Source organism: Atractosteus spatula, chromosome 14, assembly GCF_055471065.1.
Source record: "Atractosteus spatula isolate fAtrSpa1 chromosome 14, fAtrSpa1.hap1, whole genome shotgun sequence".
Classification (NCBI taxonomy): domain Eukaryota; kingdom Metazoa; phylum Chordata; class Actinopteri; order Semionotiformes; family Lepisosteidae; genus Atractosteus; species Atractosteus spatula.
The window spans coordinates 28383735-28409698 of NC_142719.1; the positions used below are offsets into that span (position 1 = coordinate 28383735).

At 37.1% G+C, this 25964-nt stretch overlaps 1 protein-coding gene across 1 annotated transcript in view; it reads right to left on the bottom strand.

Moving 5' to 3' along the window:
* Window positions 1–198: 198 nt before the first annotated feature.
* stk10 (serine/threonine kinase 10) overlaps window positions 199–25964 on the bottom strand; it is a 38249-nt gene continuing 12483 nt past the window's right edge. Inside the window, exons 3-19 of the mRNA XM_088932048.1 lie at window positions 19838–19886; window positions 18726–18875; window positions 17278–17350; window positions 15636–15830; window positions 15142–15223; window positions 13106–13234; window positions 10036–10656; window positions 8241–8371; window positions 7132–7255; window positions 6464–6643; window positions 6189–6281; window positions 5442–5571; window positions 4902–5026; window positions 4357–4545; window positions 3731–3856; window positions 3317–3430; window positions 199–2532 (exon numbers count right to left, since the gene is read on the bottom strand). Coding sequence (XP_088788174.1) covers window positions 2392–2532; window positions 3317–3430; window positions 3731–3856; window positions 4357–4545; window positions 4902–5026; window positions 5442–5571; window positions 6189–6281; window positions 6464–6643; window positions 7132–7255; window positions 8241–8371; window positions 10036–10656; window positions 13106–13234; window positions 15142–15223; window positions 15636–15830; window positions 17278–17350; window positions 18726–18875; window positions 19838–19886 — 2652 coding nt within the window. The 3' untranslated portion in view covers window positions 199–2391. The remainder of the gene's footprint in view (window positions 2533–3316; window positions 3431–3730; window positions 3857–4356; window positions 4546–4901; window positions 5027–5441; window positions 5572–6188; window positions 6282–6463; window positions 6644–7131; window positions 7256–8240; window positions 8372–10035; window positions 10657–13105; window positions 13235–15141; window positions 15224–15635; window positions 15831–17277; window positions 17351–18725; window positions 18876–19837; window positions 19887–25964) is intronic.

Consider the following 25964-nt stretch of genomic DNA (forward strand, 5'->3'; position numbering starts at 1 on the left):
TTTACAGGCTCATTCTGCAGTAAACACATACAGTACCACACCATTTCTGCTCAGGCTTCTCTTGAGCAGGTTTCTTGAAACCACAGTAATTAGTATTGTCAATGTTTCAGAGTGAAAGGTAATGAATCCAATCAAGAGCTAAAGAAAAGAAAAACAATTAAAAAAACAAGCCACTGTTTTAGAAAAAAAGTGGCATTATTTTGTATACCAAACATGTCTTTATTACTTATTTACAAGACAATGGTTTATTCTTAAAATTAGAAACAATGGTTTAAAGTCTATCATGAAAACATTTCAAGTAATAAATCAAATCATAATCAAATAAAACTATTGCAGCCAATACCTTCACTGTGCCTGCTGCTTTTAAATGTTTAATTATTTAGTATATGTATTAATGGTTACAAGCAGGGTATGTAAAATAACTGAATGTAAGCGAACTGATGTACATAAAATGCTCTCTCACGTGATTGACTCAATTGAGCAATTCTGCAATTGAGACTCAAAGATTATGCTTCAAATCCAGTTCATTCAATGAAAAAGGTAGGGGTGTAATGTAGATATTCAGGCACATTAGTAACAAACATTAGCATTGTATATACAGTACACAATTAAAAAAAAGACTTGGTGCAAGTTTTATGCTTGTTAAAATATAAAATGTATTGCACTTTTGTTATGTTTACAGTGCACTGAATGTTAAAGTAAAAACTACATTTTTAGAATAACATTTTTAATTAAAATATATATCTAAATAATAGATGTTCTGTATGTATTTACATTTAAAGCATTAAGAAACTATACTTAGTCCACTGACAAACAGTATTGGACTTCTGGCTCCTTCAGATAAAGACTCTCAGATGTATTACCAGGCCATGAGTCCCTCAGTGCTTTAATTCAACTTTACAGTAAAAACACCAAAATAGCATGGCAGAAAGTAAACCTGCTTAGACCTGGTTTTCAAAAGAGCAACTTAACAGCTGAGTTCTTTTCCTTCAAAACAAAAATCTATATATTAAGGTTTTACCGATGCAAAACAGAATTAAGAGAAGCTCTACAGCAAAATATTCATATTTTATCAGACTTTAAGATGATTTGACATGGACTTTGTACACTGATTTCTACAGCAGTCTTATGTTTACAATCTGAAAACCTAAATATACACATTTTATATATTCAAGAGTATTAAGATAACTTATATATAATGTGACAAATTAACATTTTGGTGCCAGCCAATGTAAAGTGAGAATGAAAACAGATTAAGGTAGAGGAAGGATTTGTGTAGTATAACCCAAACAAATTAAAGTTAACCTCATACCCTTAAGACAGCAGAATATCTTAAATATGTTTTAAATGTGATTAGCTACAGTATGTTAGACAATGCCCCAGCAGCACTGTGTGACGTATACAGTGCATACACAGAATACACACGATTGCTAAACAGAAGCTAGGGTGCATTGAGTGAAGTTTAAAAAGTTAACTTGGCTTTCACTTTTGGAGTTGCATGTGGCAGCACACTATTAAATTGAAGTCACAGATAGCCTCATGTTCCTTTAGAAGTAGACACTTTTTCCACAAGACAAATTGACACTGCCAGTAATAGGACACATTATTAACTTGTTTCCACAAAAAAGGTTTTGTGCCAAAAGAACCAAGGGATAAATTGGCAAATCCAAATAAAACAAAAATTGTATATCTGTATTTTGTGTGGAACATTTAACTCAGGATCAAATGTTGGGATGCTTTCTCAAATAACAGTGCTTTGAGTGACATTTCCAGTACAAAATGCTTTTAAACGTTACCATTGAAAGCCGGAAAACAAAACCCAATGTGCAATTTTTTCTAGCTAACGCAACGTGACCATTTGGAGTATGACACTGAAAATTGTGTTGTCTACTGAAAGTGTTTTAAACTGACTGATAAATGCACTCTAGAAGCCAGGATAGGGTCCACGCTACAGTAGAACACTACAAAAATATGCTGCCTTTGGCATCTTCAAATATTTCACTTTAGGGAAATACTAAAAACACAGCAATCCAAAAGTTGTATTACATGAAATTTACAAAAAGTAACTTAAAACTTTACTCACTACATCTATAGAACAGAATAGAATCCTATGTGCACCATGTTTTGAAGAAAATTTAGGTCTTAATTAGAATACCTTAACTGCCAGATTACCAGTTCAAACAGGGCATCTGAAAAGTAACTCTTTGCATGTATATAGTGCTAAATAAAAAAATTAAAAGTTTAAAAAATGGTTAAGTTTAAAGAGCAGATACTGTATAAGAGCAATGGGTTTCTTGATATATTTGGTGTCGCTTTGCAGTCATGTCTTTGACTCTGATATTGGTCCTGAGTTTCCTGTTAAGACACTGCATCTTTCTACCAATCTTCTGATTAAGTTGTTGAAGAATCGGAGTATGGTAAGAATTTGGCAAGCTTGTTGGGTGAACTGGGACTCATACACTCAGAGTCTTCACTCATCTTAAAGAACATCTCCTGCTCTTTTTTCTTCTGGTTTAGTTCATCCTCCAATGCCTGGAAAAAAATTGGGAGAAGAACTGACTAACATCGGTCATCAAGCACTGCAAACACAAATTTGTACCCTCTTTGAAACGTCTTATGCACATGGTAGGCTGTTGGATTAGGTTTCTAGAAAAACCAGTTCTCCAACAAGAGATCTGGTAACGTAGATATACATTCCTCTGTGATGCACATTCTTGACACATTCCAGAAAGATTACAACTACATGGAATGTGCCATTCCTGTTCTACAAGTCAAAGAGTGTTCTTATGACTGGCAACCTGTGACACTGCTAAATCACTGCTGTTTATCTTGAGAAGCTTTGTGTGGGAACATTGAACAAACTATGTGAATAACTTTTTTTCATAAATTTTTTATGATAGCATTATAACTTCAAATTAAGAAACTGTTTTGTATTATTTTAGCAAACCTTTCTTCATATGTCCTAGAGAGCTCTGCTAATTTCAAAACATTAAGAACCAACTCGAATATTTCAAAATGGCAAACTTACTAACGTTAGTTTAAAGAAAGTGCATAAGATAAGATCACTTTATTCGCCATATACAATTACTTGCATTAGAAATTAGTCTTTTCTCTTACCCCAGCTTGCTCTCCATGAGACACAGACAGACAGGGAGAGAAGCTTGGGGTCAGAGCGCAGGGTCAGCCATTGTACAGCGCCCCTGGAGCAGTAGGAGTTAAGGGCCTTGCTCAGGGGCCCAACAGAGTAGGATTCCTCTGCCGGCTGCACAGATCCTTAGCCACAGTTCCACCGCTCCACCCCAGGGTCAGAACATACCTTTTTTCTTGGCCTGAGCTGTTCCCTCCACTCCTTAAGTTGATTGTTGTGCTGCTCATCTAAGGCCTTAAGTCTCTGAGTCTCGTTTTCAACCAAAAGATGGCATTTTTCATTCTGTAATGACAAAATAAGAAGTGTTATTTTTGCCCTGTTTTAACATTTTTTAACTGTTTTAACAAGATTTATAGCTGCATAGCACATTTTCTAGATTCCACTGTGGAATTTAAATGACCTTTCAAATTTGAGTAAGTCTGGAATATATATTGGGTATACAAATCCCAAGCATACAGTAAATCGGAGAATTTCCGTTTAAAAGATGGTGATAAGTCATTTTAGATGTAAAGCATCAGAAAACATTATTGTATGGGCTTATGCTGTGCAGCATGGGCGGTTGTTGCTGTTTGCTGTGATCACCTGCAGTTGCTGCAGCTCCCGGATATTGCTGTCACATTGCCCCATCATCTCCCTCATCTGGTTTTCATGTTTCTGTTGCTGGTGCTGTCTCTCGGCCTTTTGCCTCTTTTCCTCCTGCTGTGCAAACTGCAGGTGCAACATCGCAATACACAATTACACAACTCATGTACATCCTCACCACATACAAGTGACAAAAGATGCATAAAAATCTGACTTGTTTCTTGAAGATAAATCTCAATCCATACATCTGTTTCATAGTATACCTTCTGGTTAGAATATAAAGACTAAATATTAATAGAAAGACTGTGGTGAGGAATACTCAGTAAAACTCCACTTTTCAACTCAAAAGTACCTTTCATAGCAAAGCACAAAGTTTCACAACGGTCTTGGATCTGAAACAGACATACTCTGGAACTGGCCTTGTCTGGTGTGGAAAACTGCAGAACTCTTTTTGTCCAGGAAAACACAAAGGGACCAACATGAGAGTGGGTGAGTCAGGAACAATTGCTTGATTTACAGTAAATACAAGTTCATTCCAATTAAAGCAAACCAAAAATACCAATATGTGAAACACTCCACTTCAAAGCCCACAAAGTACATTTCCTCTCATCCTTGAGAAGTTTTACCTGTTTGATCTTCTCACGGTCTTCTGATGCGCTTCCTGAGGAGTTGATCCTCAGGCTCTTTTTGAACATCATCATACGGGTCTTCCCTTCACTGCGCTGGATCTTGGGCAGCCTGGCTTTCTCTTGCTGCTGCTTGGCCTTCAGGTGCTCAATCATCCGCTGGTTATAATGTTGCATCTGTTCCAGCTCCTGCAACGTGCACACACCACATCGTGTCACACACGGCACGCAAACCACGGCTAACAAGACACACCCACACTAAAAGTGATCACTTAGCACATACAGTACCAGCTTAACTACCTTTCATTAAAAAATTCATATTTCATATTCACAAATTCATATTTACAATCAGTACAACAATGGTCTTGGTCCTCAATATTAAATTAAAAACCTGTGCAATTGCACTACTTCAAATATCCGAAAAATACATTAATAATGCATAAAAAGTACCATTATCTCAATATCTATGTGAGGCAGCAAGATCACACTGTTTTCTATAATTGATCTAATGACAGGGTATAAGTCTTGAAAACAGCAGGCAGTACCTTTTCGTGCTTCTTGAGAAGCTGGTGCCGCTGCAGGAAGTATTGTTCTTTGAGCTGCTGTTTCAACAGCTGGTGTTTCTCGTGCAGGTTACGCTCCTCTAGCTCCCAGATGGTGGATTCCCTTTCTGAAGCAAGAGAAAGTGGTGAAATGTTGAAACTCACTTCCTGGAATACATTTCAAAGGCAGTGGGGTTGCCAATATATGCATTCTGCTTGAAACCTGGATGACTAACTGGCATTATGTGCAAAAAATTGAGAAATGGAAAAGGCGGTGTGCATTATGGTTTTAATTCCATATATTGGGTTATTAATCTTTAAGCATGTTTGACAAAAATGTATTTTAAGCAGGGAACTGATAGGTATAAGGTGGTGCAATGTATACTACTCTCCTTGATAAATGCAAATACTCTACTTATACTATGTTCATACCTGCCCTGCATCTGGATTACAGACAAAAGCAGTAGCTTAAAGCAAAATTTTGCACTGCCAAAAGAGAATACTTGAACACAACAACTAAAATCCCCTTATCAGAAATTCCACCTCTCATTAGATGGTGTTTTCTGTCGAGGCACTCGCGCTCCATTTCTGAGATCTCATGCTTGTTTTCAGCTATGATCCTCTTCAGAGTCGCATCAAGGTCGCTCTTCTGAGCTGCCAGAAACTTCTGTTCCTGCAAATGCACAAAAAGGGTGACCACCTAAAGCTTCTCCCCAGTGAGTTTCTAAACACAAATGACAAGTACTGAAGTGCCACTGGGGGAAAAAAAATCTGCTATATGCTGACAAAACATTTCCATTAACCTTGCCGTTCTCCAAAGTTTTAATTGACATTTCTAAGGGATTTAAAAATGATGAGTGATAAAAATCAATTGCAGTAATTTATTTCTGTGGTTCATTAAACTGATAAATTTGTTTTTGAAAATAAGATGGAATAATTAGTTGGGCTTTTACAGTATTCCTGGCCAAGGCATTACTGGCTGCAATGGTGGAGTAATTTATTGATTCCTACATACAAATAATTTCATACCGAGTGCATCCTAAAGATTTATTTTCTTCCCGTATTTGGGAAGTTGATTAACCTAGTGGCACATAACCAGGCGTAAAAGCTGTACAAGTTAGGGAAGCATACATGCTGCTGTGTAAAGTACATTTGCAAATGACATTTAATACAAAATAGAATAAATCCTTCAACATCAATGCAAAATGGACAGGTTTTAACCATTCACACTAAATTACAGGTTTTCTAGTCCCATGATGCACTTGAAGACTCAGCTGAAGATGGCCTTACCTCAGATTGCTTCATCTGTTGATGTTCATTCATGCGCAGTTTTAAACTTTCCTTTCTCTGACTTCTGGGAAGTTTCTCAACTTCATGTTTGACCTACAAAAAAAAATCACAAAAGTAAATAAAACAAAGTATATTACCCCCAGCAAGACAAAATTGCATGATTTCTTTAAACTCTATACAGTATATACTCAACCTACCTTGAAACCTCTTCAGCATTTATCCTTCACAACCTAACTGCTAAATCTCCACTGTTCAAGACCTGTCGGGACACTTACTTCCTTCTTCTTCTGTTTGAGCTGCTCCTGAAATTTGCTATACTCGCGCTCCTGCTCCGAGCGTATCCTTTTAGTCTCATCTCGCAGGCGAAGAGCATGGTCTTGCTCCATTTTTTCAATCACTTGTTTCTGATTCTTCTCCAAATTCTCCAGCTCTGTGTCGTAATACTTCTTCTTTGCCTGAGAGAGTAAAAAGAAAACCTGTCAGCAGGTGAAAAATTACTTTTCTTTGAATAAGACATGAAGCAGAGGTCCCATCATCTATCTTCAGCATGTAGTGGGGCTACTGACTGATAACAGCAGCCACACATTACCGATGTGGGTGTAGCTCTTCATTAGTGGATGAAGTAATCCCCATTTATGAATTGACTTCATCACTCGATTCTCCTCCCCACTGACAGCTGGTGTGTGCTGGGTGTACTGGTGCACTGTGGTTGCCATCACGTCATCCAGGTGGGGCTACACATTAGTGGAAATAGAGGGGAGCCCCCATTCCCTGTAAAGCACATTCAGTGGAGTATCCAGGAAGTATTATTTATTATGAAAATTGCAATTAATTATAATTCATAGCAGTATGGCTAACGTGCACTTGATTCGGCTGGAGGCTGGAGTTCTGGCGGAGAGGGATCTGTAAGGGATAACCGATTGGCGGAATGGCCCAGGCTTACATTCATCTCCTGGTCAAAGCGGCGCTGCATCTGCTCCCGCTGTGTATCCAGCTTGGCATTGAGCAGGGCCTGGGCGCGATGCTCCTCCTTCTGTAACAGTCGCAACTCTCGCAGCTCCTGGCGCCTACATAACAGGACAGGATACAGCAAGTTCAGAACATCCCCAAAAAACAAACTACTGTCTTCAATAGTGAGAGTCCCTAGGTCATTTTCAGACATTATATTGCTCACCTAAGATCTATAATTATATAGAGCACTATATACTCCTTTTGTGTTTGTTACCGGGTTAAAACAACTGCAAAACAAAAAATGGCAGAAGATAAGAGCAATCAGTGGCCATCCCACAGTGCTGCTTGCAAAGGGCCTTGCTTACATCACTTGCAATGCTAGAAATACATCACAAGATGGCAGCACATACGAAGAGTGTATGAATGTGTTCATGTCCATTTTTTCCATAGCGGTTTCTTAAGGCAATTTAAGGAACTACAAAACCAACAGCCAAATATTTACCAGACTGTCTTAGTTTCACTAGGTTTTTATGAAGGGCAATGAAAAGCGCAGCACATATCACACCACTTGTATGATGAAAAAACATGACTTTAGTAGAGATTTTGATGAATAAATGCTAAAATACAGTACTGCCCAAATACTACATATCAAGACTATTAAAGCCTCTTTTGTCTGCTCTCAAAAGCTGAAAGCATACGTAACAATAAACAAAGTACATGGGATGCCAAGTATTTTTTTATTTCCCTACATCTCAGTGCAGTTTTTAATTTAAATAGAACATGCAATATAATCTAACTGAATTGTGAAATTTAGATTTACATTGATCCACAATGATGGCTATCAGGAAAATGATGTTTGAAAAAAAAGCCATCTTCCAATATAGTTTAGCTTTGGCTACAGGGGTACCACACATGCTAAATATAAATGCAGAGAGCTGTTCCTTTTAGATGCCATAACAAAAAGACCTTGACAGCCTGGGGGAATGCAGCAGTCTTGGGAACACAGTGAAGTCTTGTGAAAGGCATGTTCCCATTGTTGTTCCAGGCAGAGGAGTGCTTACATCATGCTCAAGAGTTTTTCAGGAAATTCACTTCACTTGCCTGAGAAACCTCATCTCCTCATCTTTCTTTTCGTCATCTCCTATCATTTTGGATGTGGTCACGCTGACCTCCACACCATCCACAACAAACTTCCTGGTGCGCTTCAGCGTCTTGCTAGAAAACTTGGAGTCCTAGAATTTAAAAAGGCGTGAAGTTGGTATCACTCTTATCAATCCACACAGCACAAAACATTGAATGCAGCTGGAACATGATCTAGCCAGGACTGGAGCTCAGCCTTATGATGAAGGCAGTCCTGGGTGGATATGAGACTACTCATGTCTATACAATCCTGAGGCCTTCACTTCAGAAAGAACTAAATATCAAGACTGTGGCAGAGCTCCTAGGCGCTGCATATTTTAAATTAATACAATAGCGAAGACGAAAATCTCAAAGAAGCCATTTGGAACACACAAAGTTACTGTACAACTTAAGGCAGCTGAATAAACATCCTTAACCCACAGCACTCTCCAAAAAGGTCTCATAAGAAAAACAATTTCCTTTCATACTTTCTTTCCTACCATGGAGCAAGGCTATTCACTTATTTTCTACAAATTTAGGCCTACAGAAATTTAAAGACCTTTTGTAAGTGAAAAAGCCTTCCATTGTCATCAACTGGCTACCGTTTCTATTTTTAAAGGGCATTTGCAGTACGTGATTGCACAGAAATATTATTTCTGGGTTATGAAAATATTAGAAACCCCAATGACATTCTTCTCATGGATAGATGAGAAGGGTGGAATGAAATGTTGCCATTGGCACCTTTATTTAGTGCTCACCATGTGCCAAGGCATTTTTATAATTGTTAATTTGCTGAATGAGCTATCCTACTAAGGTAAAGCCACTTACAGTACATTCGCATAACTTGGTGGACAACAACTACTGGACAGGACTACTGGAGGACAATGACTCAAGGGTATCGCAGCAGTTTTTCATTTGGGATTGGAGCATGTTAGGTTAAAGTTCCAGCACCCTTAACAATGTTCCACACTGCTGCATTACATAAAAAGAACCACACATTAAAGGTTCACAAATTGGTTTTAGAATGTCTAATTTCAAAGAACAAGTAAAAACCTTGATCTCGAACCTGCTGACTAGAAATGTCAAAAAAGAGCAAGGGGCAATTAATTTTAGGAATACACATTCACAGCATGCTATCAAAAACAGAAGAAAGTTCATATTTGGTACTTGTTCTGGAAAAAAAAAGTATTCCAAATACTGTAATGGAATTCAGCGCAACTGTGAAAAGAATACCAATGACGGCAGTCTATAAACCACTAGAACTAGCCCATCACAATGGCAGTATAGAGAGGCGTAAACAATGCTGAATAGTGAATAAGACAAAGAGCCATTGGTGCTAGGGACTGGTGAATTTAAAGTGGATACAGAATGGTAATCCTAAATACAAAGTGACTCCATCAGCCAAAGCATGTAAAAGCCATATACAGTACACGTAACTGTTACTTCACTGCATGCTGTGACCCAATGTGCAGGACATTATTGCTATGACCAGAGGAGAACGATAAAAACGGAAGCTTTTCATAACTGCAACAGACAGTCCTCCATTGTTCAAAGCCTATAACAAGCTTCAGCTAAGAATATTTTCCCTTCCTCTGCTTTTTCCATCTCGCTGTACAGTGGCACTCCCTGCACTCTTTCCTAAAGTGGGAGGGGTTATTTTAATGAGTCTTGCATTTACCTATTTTTAAATCAAAAATGCCTTTGCGGCTACATTAAGAGTTCCTACATCCAGTTCTTCCACTCCAACTCCTTCATAAAGAATGGCAAAATGGCATACCCGCACGGATATCGACCCGGTCTCCTTGTTCAGAGAAAGCTCTCCAGACAGATTCAGGCTGAGATCTATGCTGTCAGAAGCCGACACACTGCCCGAGTCGGAGTAGCGTTTGGAGGATCTCCCATTGGCCTCTGGCATTAAGCTGTCCAGGTTCTCGCTTTCACTCCCCGCTGTGGACCTGCGCTGAGCTGCGTTCTTTTTCGGGATTCCGTTAAGTTCTAGAACCTGCGGGCTGGCGGTCGACTCCATGGCTGTGTTCTCCACGCTGTCCTGGTGGCCCAGCTGCGGCCTGCTGCTCTCTGAAGGTGTACAGGGTTGTGGGAGGTCGGCCTCTGGCGGGGCCACTGGCTTCTCGTCCTCAGGGGTAGGGGTGCTCTTGCCATCTTCGTTCCCTGAGTCAGAGCTGCTGGTTTTAATCGACTTTTCGCTCTCTGGTTTGTCGCTGTCACCAATGCCTATACCTTCGTCAGATAATTTGTCACTCAATTTGTCCGACTGGTCCTTGGGCAGAATTTCTGCTGGCCCTTTTGGATCTTCAACTTTGCTCTTGGCAAGAGTCTCCACAGACTGTTCCTGATCATAATTTGTCTGGCTTGTTTCAGATGGATCTTTCCCTGGTGCCTAGGGAACAAACAACAGTTATTGAAGACTTTGCACACTGTACCAATTGGAAGCTTCTACTTTAAATATGGCTTACATCCTATTAGGTCATCCACCAGGAGTTTTAATTTTAGGACTCATTTAAGTGAGTCATACAGCATGCACTTAATGGAAGCTCATATTCAGGCTTCTTTTTCCATTAAAATGCACCTTGTAAGTTTAATTTCATTTAAAGCTCTTTTGCAACAGTAATTAGAAACACAGTCTTGATAGTTTGTGGCTTATTTCTATACTGATTTAGTATTATACGACAAATAATGTTAACATACAGATTAAGTATCTTGAAAAACATTCAAGGGGCCAATAAAGCAGAATGTGAACAGAAAAGCTCTAAGACAAAGAAACTGTATAATTTTATATAACTCTTGCTCATACTTCAGCAAATAGAAGATGCTAAATGAACAGTTAAAAAGGAACACACTGCAAAGACAGAGGTAGCGGGTCAGCTTAAGGTTGCATTTTTAACCCTGACCATTGGAAGAAATCCAATCATAACAGCTAAAAATTTTCCATCAGTCATTTCTAAATAAAAGCTATTCTCAGTGATAGGCAATTTTATAAGCAAAAAAGCCAAACTGTCAGAATTGTGCTTGCGTACAGTCATGAATACGCTACAGTGGACACAAAGAATTAAGAGCTAGTCAATTCACACAATCTCTTTTATGAAAAAAATTCTATACAAACTGAAATTATTTACAACTAATAGTATCGCATGCAATTGGCAGCATCTTGGACAAATTCCAAGAAAGAAACCCTCTCAAACATTCTTCTTGAGAATCTTTTTTTACTATGGCATTACTTTAATTAAGGAACATTGCAGACCACTGATTGGAAAAAGATACATTGCCTTTTTCTTTGATATCTCTTCTCAAATCAATACCCCTAATTGCCATTGTGTGACTACTGATGAAGTGAAAGTGGTTTCAACATCAGTATTTTTCCACCAGCCGTGGTACAAAAATAAAATTAGCTGAACTCAGTCTGTGTCAGCACCAGATACGACTACAGGCTGGCAGGCAGGGACCTGTCCAAATCACTCCATTTGTGTGACATCATATGTATGCAAACAGCAGGCAGAGGCAGAAGGACAGCTTGGTAGTAATTTAGAATTTCAGACATAATGGAGTTCTTGGTTCTAAGCAAATATTCTTTACTACCTAAAAAAATAAGTCTGCTCTTTAAGTGTGGAGTAAGGAGAGAAATTAGGTAATTTTGATAATCTCTCAGCCTAGTCAACATACTATATACAGTACATATGCCAGTGCAGATTCAGAACATAACATCTTAACTTGTCATTGTCTTACTACACAGCTATACCAAAAGAAGGCTTTGGTGGATAGAAGTTCAGCTGATAATCGGAATGGTTTCCATCTCCAACTGCATAATAACCACATCTGTAAAACCTGAATGTCAGTCAGCAATAGGTAAAGTCTCAAGGCAGCTGTGTTTGCTCTAGCTTCTATGCTATATCAGCATCTATGCCATGATGAATTTGTGTAGCCAGCCCCATACTGAGCTTCACTCAGCAGCACACACAATTTGCAAACACTATAAAATCCCAAGAAACTGCCTGGCTGTTTAATTACCTACAAGCACAATGTGCTAATCCACCTGAGTTAATTCACAGTCTATACCTAGAATATTTTTAATTTTATTGATGCTTGACTTATTCTTAAAACTGCCTCCTTTGATAGTGCACTGTGGTTGTTTAGCACATTCTACCCAGATATATAAAGTACTGCTGATGTCAGTGACACAAGAGCAATACACTGAACAACACTGCTTAAAAGGTCATCTGTTTTGGCCATACAACTAGTGAAGTACACTGGTACTCACAAGGAAGAAAAAGGGAAAAGTAAGAAAGTTGTAAAATTCATTACAAAACAAGAAAGGCACGACTACAGTCCATTTTGAAAGTCTGTGGCAATTTCAAAGGGCAGTGAAGACAGGATATGTAGGTGGCTGCATAAATGATCACAAAGAAAGATGAGATGTTGCTGTAACCTAAAGTCAGGAACGCCTTCTAAGCAGGAAGACATAACTTTTTTTTTTGTCCAGACATTCATATACTTGAACTTCCAGTACCCAATACAAATTTAACCTTTCAAGTGAAGAAATAGAGGATCTTTGATTTTGTAACATAAAAAAATATTGGAAAACTATTTGGTTCTGTTGAAATCAATTGGCGCAAAACCTAAATTTTTGCTTGTACTGTACTTTTACATCTTACTGCATATGGACGTTGGAGTACGAGAGCAATTGTCTTTAGACTTGATGAAAGGGAATATTAAGCATAACTGTTTTGTTTCGCCTGACATTCGCCATGAAGCTTGGAGTTAATCACCACTGCGAGTTTATCTTTAGGAAGCTTTCCTCCCACACGTTACGGCAGCAAAGGGTCAAAACATACGCTTGTGAGTTCGGAGGCGTCTTCATCTTCCTCTCTGTTGTCCTCTATTTCCTCCATGACTTCAGCTTTCGCTTCTGCAACCAGCTCCCGGAGAGGTCGGTTCGACTTCACTTTGCTCACAAAGGGGTGCTGTGAAAGATGGAGGTATAAAAAAAATTAAAAATTTCATATATTCAAATATTCTATACAATAGATTTTACAGAAAGTATCTGTTTCAACTGTAAAAACATCATAATGGCAAAATACATTATCTAAACCATGACTTTCTGAGGCAATTTTGCACATAATTTCAAAAATTGGTGAAACATGGCAAATAAAATATTTAGAATTTTGACAGTTTTTTTCTATACGGATATATAAGCATATAATGTAAGCGTTCTTTTTTCTCTGTGTATGTGAGGATGCTATAGAATAACATTGTATCGTCTTTACATAAAATTTACATTTGTAAATTTAACGTACACAAAGTACTGTTTATTAAGGTAAACAGCAAACAGCAGTTATTAGGGTATTAAAGAATAAGATTATATAGCAATATCTGAATAATTGTCTTGGTTCATTTAATTCTCCTAGCATGAGTAACACTCGAAAATTCAAAATCTAAATACAAATGAAAATGACTACTGTAGGTTTGCTCAAATGAAGATTGTTAAAGATTCATATTGTAACTAAAAAGGTTAACACTTTCATGGAAGACAGTGCCACAAATGAAAGTACATAGTTTTTCGTTTTTGTTGTTTTTGACCTATACTTATCAATTATAACGTTTTAAATCTAATGAACAGATATTCTGGGAGACTCAGCTAATTTTAGACAGGGGGTGTCAATACTTATGCAGGCAGTAATGGCACCCACATGTGAGATTAATACATTTTAGATTTTACTACCAGTTTCTGCAACGTATCACTGCTTAAAACACATTTGTTAATAAATGGATACATTTTATTAAATAACATTAAGCTATATTAATAACTGGGAAGATTGCCAACACTGTAAGTATACCAAAGAAAATAAACAGGGCTGATTGTGTTCTTAGGTTCCACTGTGAACATTTTTTAAAAATGTATAATTATACAACAGCATTTATTAACAGACTCATACTTTAAGGGCTGGTGAGATTAAACTGAAACTAATTTTTAAACGCACTTCTTTTGACAGTTTAAAACTTTCTACCACATTTTTCCCTTCCCCCAGCACAAAACCATAGCTGCTGTGCAGAGCATTACCCAGATCATCAGGCCGCCATTCCTTAAAGACCTAACTTATTATTATATATTAACTGAAGATATTAACTGAAACCTTGATGTTTGATGCAGTTAACAGGTCATATCAACGGCTACTCTTAAAATCCTTCCAATTCCAAATTTCTTTTGAGCCTGTGCTGCTGTATTACAGCTGCCTTCAGGAAATCCTGCTGGAATCAGCACAGTGTCCACAGTTTTTCCATGCATGCTGCCTGCAGTACTTCAATGTGTTTACTATCACTACAGCCAATTAAACATGTTGGATCTCATCCAAACCCAGTAAAATAAAGCACCAGGTCAGCACACTCTGAACCTTTCATGTAGCAGTTATAGCCTATGGAGCCCAAAACAGAAAGATGCACACATTCTGAAACCTGCACAAGCGTGGAATATCAATATATACTCTGCAAATATCGAAACAAAAACTATAAACTTATCTTTAACAAATAATGGCACGAATCTGACAAAATAATGCATAATACATTAGCAGTATGCAGAAACAATTAACCTAGAAAAGTGAAAAGGTCCAACTCAAGCCAAACACTAGTTAAATAAGTATCTGCTTTGTATCTCTAAAAGCTTAGACGCTCTGCAAATGATAATAAAAAACAGATTTTCTTAAATTCACCGCTGCAATACTGTCACCTGTCATCTACCTGGAATATACAACCACTTGATACTGAAAGAGCCAATAATGGTTGTTTAAACAGCTGCTGCATAACAGATGTTTTAACAAAATTATTTATAAATGTCTAGATTACATAAAGTGATGTGCGGAAATACAAAATTTACCTCCAGGAGCTGTGCTGCAGTTGGACGAGTTTCAGGGTTCTTATCCAATGACTTCTTCAGAAAATCCTTGAACTCTGCTGACCTTTAATATACAGTACAATAACAGAATTAGAACAGTGTGCCACCTGGTCTCGTTAAAGGCACACTAAGGATTATATTTTAAAAAATAGATACCTATAAAACAGCTACAGTATGTCTCCTGACAAGAACATAACTAGCCATAGATAAATTGTATTTTTGTATTTTATTAAAATATGTATTTATGCCAGAATGGAGTTGTATCTACAGTGATTTAACTGTAGTTGAGGTAATCAATGAAATCTTGCAACTAAACAAATTAGAATGACCACAGTTGTTTGGTACTGTATAAAGGATGCTTCTTCTAAACGTATCATTGCTAGTCTTCCATTGCCAGCACAGTCTCCTGGCAGAAGGACTGCTGTCTGCTTTTCACTAGCTTGCCTGGCGATTTGCACTGAATCTGCAGGACTCACCACTTGGTTGGCTGCTCTAAAGTGGGAGGATCAGACTTTGCAATTTTCAGGAGGACCCTCATGGGGTTCAGCTCATGGTGAGGAGGTTCAATCTGCGCCACCTCGATCAGCGTGATTCCAAGGGACCAGATGTCAGCCTTGTAATCATAAGGGGCATCCTTCATGGTCTCGCACATCACCACCTCTGGTGCCATCCTTCAGAGACAAAAAAAGTCATTGAAAAAATTTAAATTTGCTGTAACCACAAAATTCTGGGATAAACTAACAAGTCACAACTTGACAAAATGTCTGACAACCAAACCACTTCTTGTTTGCAGTCAGAATTTACAACAAGGAGTCCTCACTTTGCATTTCAGTGGCCTTCAGAGGCGACAGATGACATCCAGAAACAACTTTCTGCAAAATTTGCATTTAAACAATGCTAGCGTGCAAGGCACTTAGAACTGTGACTCTGGTTTAGCTCATTATTGCATACAAAGCAAACAATTTAAAAAAATGGAATAAAAGTGGAAAGACAGATATTGCACTACAGGCATGTACAATGTCATGAGCTCTATGAAACAATAAGAAAGCAGTTCAACAAGTCAAAGCTAAGGAATATTAAGATGGGCAACACTGAAATGCATAGTTGACCAGATTCAGAGGAGGGGTAGCAGTGCAGTGTCTTTTCTGTCTGATATAGAGAAAAGCTCTGGCCAGAGTTAGCAGTAGCTTCTATAAGCAAGCTGGCCGATGACTTTTACGCTTTCAGTAAAACAGCAGCTCCTGTGAATTCGCCGATACCTACAATACAGGCCTGCAGTGACATTGAGAGATATGAACAGTGCAGGTGAAGGGCTCCGATAGGTGGGTGTGTGTGATAAACAGTTTAGGAGGAGTCAGCAGCTGCAGCCACGTCTTAAAGATTCCAAATTACATGGGAAAAATTGAAAACATTGATTTCACACCATTGCATTCAAATCTCACATGTGTGTAATATGGAAAGAATAAAGCATTATAAGCCAAAGGGGGAATTTTCCATTTTCACCCCTTTTAAAAAAAAAGGCAAAAATTTCCGTTACACAATCTGACTAAATTTGTAGTCTGAGCTTTCAATTGTCAGTCAATGTCAACTCTAGATCTTTTTTGGGCCACTAGTTGAGCAAAACAATACATTTTCCTGCTCATCAGGAGAAAAATGTTTTATTTTGAGAAAAACCAATGGTAATTCTTGCACTCCCAGTCTCAACAGATTTGCTGTAATGGGATGTTGTAGAACAGGATGTGGGTATTACTAAACAGCTAAGAGACATTTTATGTGGTATTTAGAACAGCCTTAGCTGCCTCTGGTTGATGATTAATCTGCCTTTCAGAAGTTCATTTCTAAGTAATGCATTTAGTACTATCAGTGCTCTTCTCCTCAGGAAGAAGGAGTAAGAATTTAAGAAGTCCACATGAATGATTTAGGCTTGTTATAATACAATAAAATGTGAATGAAGGATCCATTAAAAGAAATCACAGAATCAAAATTCTTGCAAGAACTTCAACAGTACAATTCTGAATGTAAAATCTAGAGGAAATTTAGACCTCAGAGTGAAGCCTTTCCAAACTGTACTTCACCCAGTATTTCAAGGTTTCAGACTGTATATGACATTTTACTAACCAGTATGGTGTCCCGATAAACGAATCTCTTCTTTGAAGGGTTTTGGTGTTTTTTGCTGACACACCGAAGTCCGCTGCAGTGATAAGAACACATCAAAAAAGTTAATTTATAACCTGTTATGCTTCATACAAGGGATATTATCCCAACTTAAGTCTTAAACTTATGCAGAATGTGTTGCATATTCAAGGATACACCCTGATGATATCTGTTAACAGTAAAGGATAGCTGCAATTACATTTTACTGTACATAAAGTAGATTTCTTTTGTCATTTACAATATTCATTTTACAATTGTTCTTCTAAACAATCTAATCACTTCTAAAAAGAAAACTGAATGTATAATTGTACTCTGTACAGTATATCAAAATTAAACATGACAGTCTAAGAAGTATAAAGGCATGCTAATTTAAGTACGATAAAAATAATTATACAGTAGTGACAAAGAAAAATGCATTTTCTTAGTGACACTTGTCTCATCAGTATCTTCTTAACCAAGTAAGTGTCAGGGCTTGTGGTCAAAAGGTGTAAAGTCTCCAAGTAAAGGTGCATTTTTCACAGACACACAAACGCCAAATAAAAAAGGCTATCTTTAATTCACCCTGGTATTCCAAAACCGGCAAAAGGTTGATCAGGAATGGCACAACTGGTAATGCAAAAACTAAATCCCCAGACAATGTTGGAGAAGGCAAAATAAAACGTCTCTTCAGATCTTTTTTGCAACAAGCATTTATTCTGTAATCTATTCAGAAAATACATTTGACTTTTTTTTCCAGTTTTACAGTAAGTTACTAATGGTTTAACAATAGAGGTGTGCAATGAGGCAAGAAACATAAGCTATGCTCATAGGATGGAATAGAACACAACAGAGTCATAGTACAGTGACATAACAGATATGCAGAGCATAAGAATGAATGCATTTATTTACAGGTTTTATAAAGGTCCATGGAATATCAAATGCACATATGCAAAAAAATCCCCCAAGTTACCAAGTTATAAGAAACCAATTTAGTCTATGAAATATCTTCATGTTACTTTTTTACATGTTGGGTAGTTCTTTTCTGTGATGTAAAAAAAATGACAATGTGGCTAAATGCACTCCACACTACTACTCATAATGACATTTTGAAAAGCTATTAAATGAGAATAAATGTCTATTTAAGTGCTGTATTTTGAAAGGGTTAAGAGAAATGTTCAATTTCATGTGTTCTGGATAGACCAAGGAGATATGGTGTGAATATAAAAGACAAATGGCTTCAGTTTTTGTACACACAGTTCAAAAATGTTTAATAGAGTATAATAACAATTTGATTATTTTTACCAGTTAACAATAGAATTGGATCATAAAAATCCAAAATATTGTACTGCATATATACAGTATCACAGTGGTATGTAGTAAATCAAGGCAGATTTACATGTTAAGAAAACTCAATTTAACAAAGTTGCACTCACCAAGTTTGATGTCCCCTTCCAGTGTGAGTAAAATGTTCCCTGCTTTCAGGTCCCTGTGGATTATCTTCATGCTGTGCAGGTAGTCCAGGGCTTCCAACATCTGGCGACAGATGACCTGTATCTGTGGTTCTGTCAAGCCTCTGTCCAGTTCTGCGGGACAAAAATATGCAAACCAAAAGAACCAGAACAGTCAGATTACATTCCTGAATCAATAAGATAGCTTAATAATATTCTGGTGAACAAAAAGGGCTGAATGGCCACCTCTTATCTCTACCAATAATTTTAATGTCAGAAAAAGAACACCAGCTGACTGAAAGACTGAAAATTAAAAACATATGACAAAAAACAATTTATATTTATATTCGGTAACCCCTAAGTACAATTAGAAAATAATTTATCTTTCCACTACTGTATGTCAAAGTGATGGTACAGTTCATGTTAATCTGGCACAAACTCTCTAAACTATGGAACAGTTACAGAAACTGACAGATTGGTAAACACTTTTGAAAATAATGCACTGAATAAGTGCTTTTTCAATCAATGGATGTGAAGCATCAAATATAAAACATTAATGTGGTTTTCAGGTACAATAGTACTTAAATTTAGTATCATTTTAGTGTCTTAGCAGATTAAATCTTTGGCTTTGGACTTCCAAAATGTAGGTACCGACTCTGTAGGTTAAGATTTGCATGGGCAGAAAATGCAAATGAAAAATGTCATATTATTGAAAAGAAAATCTTATCATTGAACATAAAACTAATCCAGGAGGCATATTCGGAATAGAATTCACATGCGAAGAAACAGCCTTTAACAAAACTGTGGGAATTATCTTAATATAGCTCTCTCGGAGTCCCTAGGCAATTGTCTCCAACAAAAGCAGATACATTACACATTACATCATTTGGCACTAAAAACGATCTCTTTAGAAAGGGCATTGCTATGTAATTATCGATAACGCCTACAGGACAGTAAATGTCATAATATCAAAAAAGGGGAAACTTTCATATCCAAAACATCCAAAGACATAAGGAAATAAACTACAACCTACAATAACAGGCGAAATGCAAGAAAATGCTATAACATGGAAGGGAAGTCCAACTTGTTCTCCTTACCTAGCATGGTGGCATCTACTGCTCCTCCAGGGCAGAATTCAATCATGATCTACGGAAAACCAAAAACAGAACTTGAGTAGCTGAAATTTTGTCTGCAGCCACAAAAGAACATGAAGTACACTGGAAAATGTACACAAAGTAAATTTTATGATTTCGCTAGAAGTTGGAACGCAGTATTTGACAACCTACAAAAGCAATTATTCATTTAACAACTTTTAGAACTCATTTTGGATCCTGCTGTACATGTATATCAAGTTAAATGTGAAACAACTTGTCCATCCACATTGTTGAAGCTGATACCACAGACTCGTAAAATCAATTAGAGAGATCCTCAGATCAATGAGCAATGAGCATGGTACATACCATGATGCAGCATGTCAGCTAGGTACTCTATATACTGTATACAAAACAAGATAATTTGGGATGTTAAGTTAAGCAACCCAGGATTAAAGTTTGTACAGGAACTTTTCTTGAGTAAGAAAGAATATGAAAACATCTGTGGGAATTGAGCTCATGAGAGCAGCATTCACAATAAACAGACGTTACCTTTAAGTGCCAAGGAGAATCTTACTTGAATTTGACACTGTTGAACCTCAAAGAAAAAAAAATCATAAAATAATTCAAGTTAAACTACCTTGTCAGGATCTCAAAGGCTAGTATTAAATCCGACATCTCAGAATTAAAATCAAGTTCTCATTGCTTTCGATATTGTACACAGTTGTTCAATCTTGAAAAGCCTCCCTGTGGTGCAAAATACAAAAAGACTCTATTCTGGAATTCTAAGAGGTATACAGAGGAGAACCAAAGGACCTGGCACTGATTTATTTGAGAAGGCCAAAGACCCGTTTAAAAGGAGCCCTTAAAAACGTCAATTCCAGCTACTGCAGAAAACTAAGTAGTTCCCTTAGTCCAAGTGTTGAAAGAAAATATTGTTCTATTCTTTAGCTACATGTATGTATAGAAATGAAATACTGTATAGGTCTGTACATTTAAGCAACCATCAACATAATAGAACCTAACAGAATAAAATTACATTTGCTCTATGAGATAAAGTAATGTCAGGCAACTTTCATACCCTGCCAAAATCTATAAACAAAACATCTCAGTGAAGATGAAAACTGATATGTATGAAAACTTTACACCAAAAGAATCCCAATCTCAACTTCCTGTTCATGAAGACCCTGGCATGTCACCAAAAATTCTTTACGTTTTCTAACTTCTCAGATCCCTAAAAAACCTGAAACTTGGAGCTTCAGTTACACCATAAAAGGCTAGTACATTATTATTACTGGAGGCCAAATGCATTATTAAAGGGGAACAAACAAAGTTTTTGCAAGACCCTGAAAAGATCAACATGTCAATTTCACCCCCCCAAACACAACCTTGGGAAAGCAGTTTTAAAAAAGACTCTGGGACCAGAAACGTGCAGGTTTATGCAGTCTTGAAGAGCTCGAGTCTCAAAACGTAGCACAAACTGTAAAAGTGCTAGCTCTGAACACAGGCTGCACTTTACTGTCTAGACATCATGAGTTGGAGCTTGGGTCATATCACTAGCCAACTGTAACCAGGATTCCCCAAGCAGGTGCAAACAATCATCAGAATACTACTAGTTTGCAGGTTTGGAATTGCGTGGCTAAAGTGTAACTGGGTTTCAGTGGTGGAGCTACAGACTCCATTGACAGTTCTAGTAGGGTTCTTGAACCTCTTAGTTATTTTGTTCTGTTACATGTGGTCAAGTGCCATCAGAATAGTAATTAATACCCTGCAAAGGCCTGCCACATGGTAGTAACCTTTTAGTAATCTTCTGTTGACGATCATCTAGTTCCAACAGAACCACACTTCATTGTGACAACATAAATCCCTTCAATACATACTGTACTGTTGCAAGATCACCTATACTATTAAGTCAATATAATCAACGATAAGGTGTTCACTGATGAAGCTAAGCAAACAAAAATCCAAGTTAACCACAGGTATTTAAACCTGAATACATAATGTGGGCCACTATCTACAATAGTTTTGATAGTGCTAGCCTCCTCCTCCCACACCAAGAAATAAAACAAGTTGAGGGGAATCCCAGTATGTAAACAAACTGATGCAAATTTGCACACACGTAACAATGTTGTTCAGAGTGAAAGCAACATAATTTGCAAAGCAGAAGGCAACTTCCTTTCTGTGCAACCTTGTTGTATCATTTCCTAACTGTTTAGGCTGCGAGCCATTTGTCTCCACAAGAGAACTTAAATCCTGTTTCTGTTATGTTGGTAAGAAACATTTAAACGACTGTCCATCGTGTAGCAGGGTAAACATACTGTAGATTTAGCATCATTAATGTGAAGAAATTGTCTTCAGAATACACTCAATGAAAAAGTTAACTTATAATCCCTTTACACTTTTATTCCATTATGAAGGTGTTAGCATTATATCTGTCCTCAAAACCCTCTAACTTTGGTCTGTTTTCAAGACCTTTCTGGAGAATGTGTGCATAATGTACAGATTTCATAAACATAGGGACTTAAACATGATGCAGTCTGCCATGGATATTTTGTCCTTAACTTCAAGTGCGGAAAAGGCTAAGGGAGAAAAAATCTAAAACTTTATAGAGTAAATCATAACTTTGCACACAAGGAAATGCAGAAATCACTTGCTCCCACGCAGCAGTTACTGATGAGGTCACAAGATGTCAGTGCCCACAGAAGGCACTTGTTTAGGGCCCTGCGTAGCTAATGGGTGGTCCTTCTTGCTAATTAGTATTTTAAAAAGACCCTGTTTTAGTATTTTACTCATTCAAAGTCATTAAACATTTTGAAAACAGTCCAGTACAGAAAGGATGTTTAAATTCAGCTGAGACAAAATATTTACTCTGCTTGTGGTGGTTGGGGATGGGTTAGATCACAGAACATACAGGAGTCAGACAAAGGGCTTGTAGAAATGGTCTTTAACGAATTAGATGTAGTATGGCTAGATCATAGGGTTTTATTTGTTCCTACTCACCTTTGTAAAGTAACCAAGCTCCAAATTTCACGCATGAACCTTTAAACTGTGCTGTGTGTCTAGAGACACACACATCATATATCCTGGATGTTTTATAATGTTTAGTTTGATTTAGTTTAATCACCGACAAGTTCTAAACATAAAAGAAATTAAACAATATCTGGGACTCTGGAAATTCAGTTTATACCAGCGTCTCTGAGGGGAATTGGTTAGACATTTCATGTGGTGGTGAGCTGTTTCAGCACATTTTAAGTATATAGCATGCAACGCACTATAAAACAAAGGTTCTCAGTACAACTCATAAGTGCATTTATGACATGCAAACAGTAGCAATAATTCTCCTGGATACTATGCATAGATTGATGGGGGTTTGGGTTCTATGCTCCTGTCTTTGTTGCATTAGTTTTGATTTTAAATACTAATCAGTTAAAACAAACATTGTGAAATGAGTAACTGCAAGCCTGAGGAGAGATCATGTGAATATAATTTATTCTTGTACAGTACTACTAAATAAAATACAAACTTTGAAAATCTTCTCTACTGTCCCATTTGACAAGTTAAAACGGAAAATAATCTTGCTGTTATATTTGGCTCACAAATCAATTGTTTTGACTGGCAGTCATAAGCAATAATCACTATTTAAAAAGACAAATACAACAATGTGATCAAGAACTGTACAAAAGTGCCAGAACAATTTAATGAAGGCAAGGTAATACTAGTGCAATGTTTTGTTAATGCTCACTGTTCATTTCATTTAATAAGTCCGCCTGTGGTATGTCCACAGGTTGCTGGACAGGCATTTACAACATATGATTGTATACACTTTAAAAACATTCTTTAAACATTACAGACGTGCCAGCCATTCAATACTTCTACAGGTCTCACTTCCATTCAAAAAATGCAGTGTGGCAAGTAAAACAAGATGCTTCAACTCAGCAGGCTTCATCACTGAGGTACACATGCAGATAAAATACTTCCCCTCCCTGTGCTTAAAGACATGAAAGAACAACCGATGCCAATTTTTACTAGGAAGTACAAGTCACTTTCGACGGCCTAAAATTATTGAGCTTTTTAAGAAAACTAAAAAAAGTTTTTCCTGCTTTCACACCAGAGACGAACATGCACACTCCACATAACCACTGCCTAAGGCCAGTATGTAATTCAGGATAAAAATGTCCAACGTGGAAGTGTGGAATGAGTCTTGTGAAAACTAGACAAATTGGTCATTAAGAAGTTGGGTATATATTGGGTTTTCATTTTAATGTGATCAGATGAATCACTGAATAAAGATGTTTATAAAATAAAGTGCAATATCCTCAACTTCATGGTTTGGTTAGTGTTGGTTAAAACAGTAAGATCCTAAGGTTTCATTAACACCTCTTCAGCATAGAAGCACAGTGGTATTAATCTTGAGCAACAAACATCTTTAACACAAATTCTGTAAATGGATTAGTAAGGGCATATTCCGAGTTTATCACTGATAATGTTAAACTAGAAGGCTCATGGTTATTTATTAGTAATTATTTTTAGAGGAAGAATGAAACAATGACAATCAATTGGAAAAAGGCTGAGAGGAGTTAAATAAGTAAGCAATTTCATAATTTCAAGGCCATTGAGAAAAGTTTAATATCCTACAATAAAGCTGTCGCCCAAACCATCCCCAAGTTAAACAATAGAATTAATCATCTATGTTGGAAACAAAGAGCTCGAATATGCAGGATTGAAAAGGTATGAAAAGTAATTCATCATGCTTTCAATACACCATATGTTCTAACTGCCATTCCAGCCAACCTTTTGTTGAAGACAAAAAGGTATGTTAATTATAGATTAACTTATTTAAATATTTTACATTTTTCACACTTCACTGACAAGAGGGTTATGCAGTTAACATCCAAGATGTTAAGAAACCAACCTGGGTAAATAAAAACCGATCCCTTATTAATTGACTAAAACTGTTAGTAAGAGAAGGATATATCTGTCATTAACTTGTGAAATCCTTCATTTCTGTTGCAATCTGTGAAAAACAGTATGTGGTCACTTGGTATATTTTGTCATCCTTTGTGCACCATGTTGTGCAAGGTTTGTGTTCATCAGATCAGAAACAACAAGAGGAAAGCAGAAGAGTGAAAGCAACCTAATGACATACTGTACAGTACACAGAAGAAACTACTGTATATGCCCAGTAACCAGCCACTCATTAAAACAGACTACACACTACTACTAGGTGCCAATGGGGAAAAGAGGTATCTAGTGCTTGTCATACTAGAAAATACCCGTCACCAATACTAAGTAGTGATAATTTTAAAAATGTATGGCAGAATGAGGCCTCCTAAAACTTTTTTTTTTTACCCAAGACAGATGTATACATGGGTCATCAATAGCAACATTTCAGAAATGCCTTCAAACTATACTATTAGTAAAGCAGAACTGGATTTCTTCATATTTGTTTACACGTCACTATTTCCCGAGCTGTGCTTTTAATTTAACCCTCCCTTATGATATATCTGTTCACCCATCTGATAGCTTGTGCCCATCATTAAATTCTATGAATGTTCAAGCATTCCCGAAAACGGAAATGAAAGGTTTTTCCTAAAAAAAATCCATCATTATTTTACATCAAAACAAACTTCTATGATTGTTTCTGGTACTTCACTAAAAGATTTGAGCTACGTGCATCATTTCTTATATATTAATGAATGGGGACACCAGCGACTTCCACTTTTCATCATGAAAAAGATCAAAAATGAAATTGCATTAAAATGATCAAAACCTTGCAAACCTTGCAAAAAGTCATAATCCACACACTATTGCACATTGCCTAACAAAAGTATTGCACATTTCCCAAAGAGCAAGTCCTACCTTTATCAAGGTTATGTGCTCAAACATTTTGATTATGTCTCAATACAGATGTATTTCACATCTGCAAATTTACAATGACAAACAAAAACTCACATTAAAATACTTTATATTGCAATTTGAACAATCCATGCCATATCAAAAGGAGAAATTTAGGGTTTGTAAGCTTTGGGGAATTTTTCTGCAAATTAAAATAAAGCATTGATGTATGGCATCCCACTTTTTCGAAGCTCATAAACCTACTGACTGAACTGATTTTGGCATCAGCTTTGGGAAT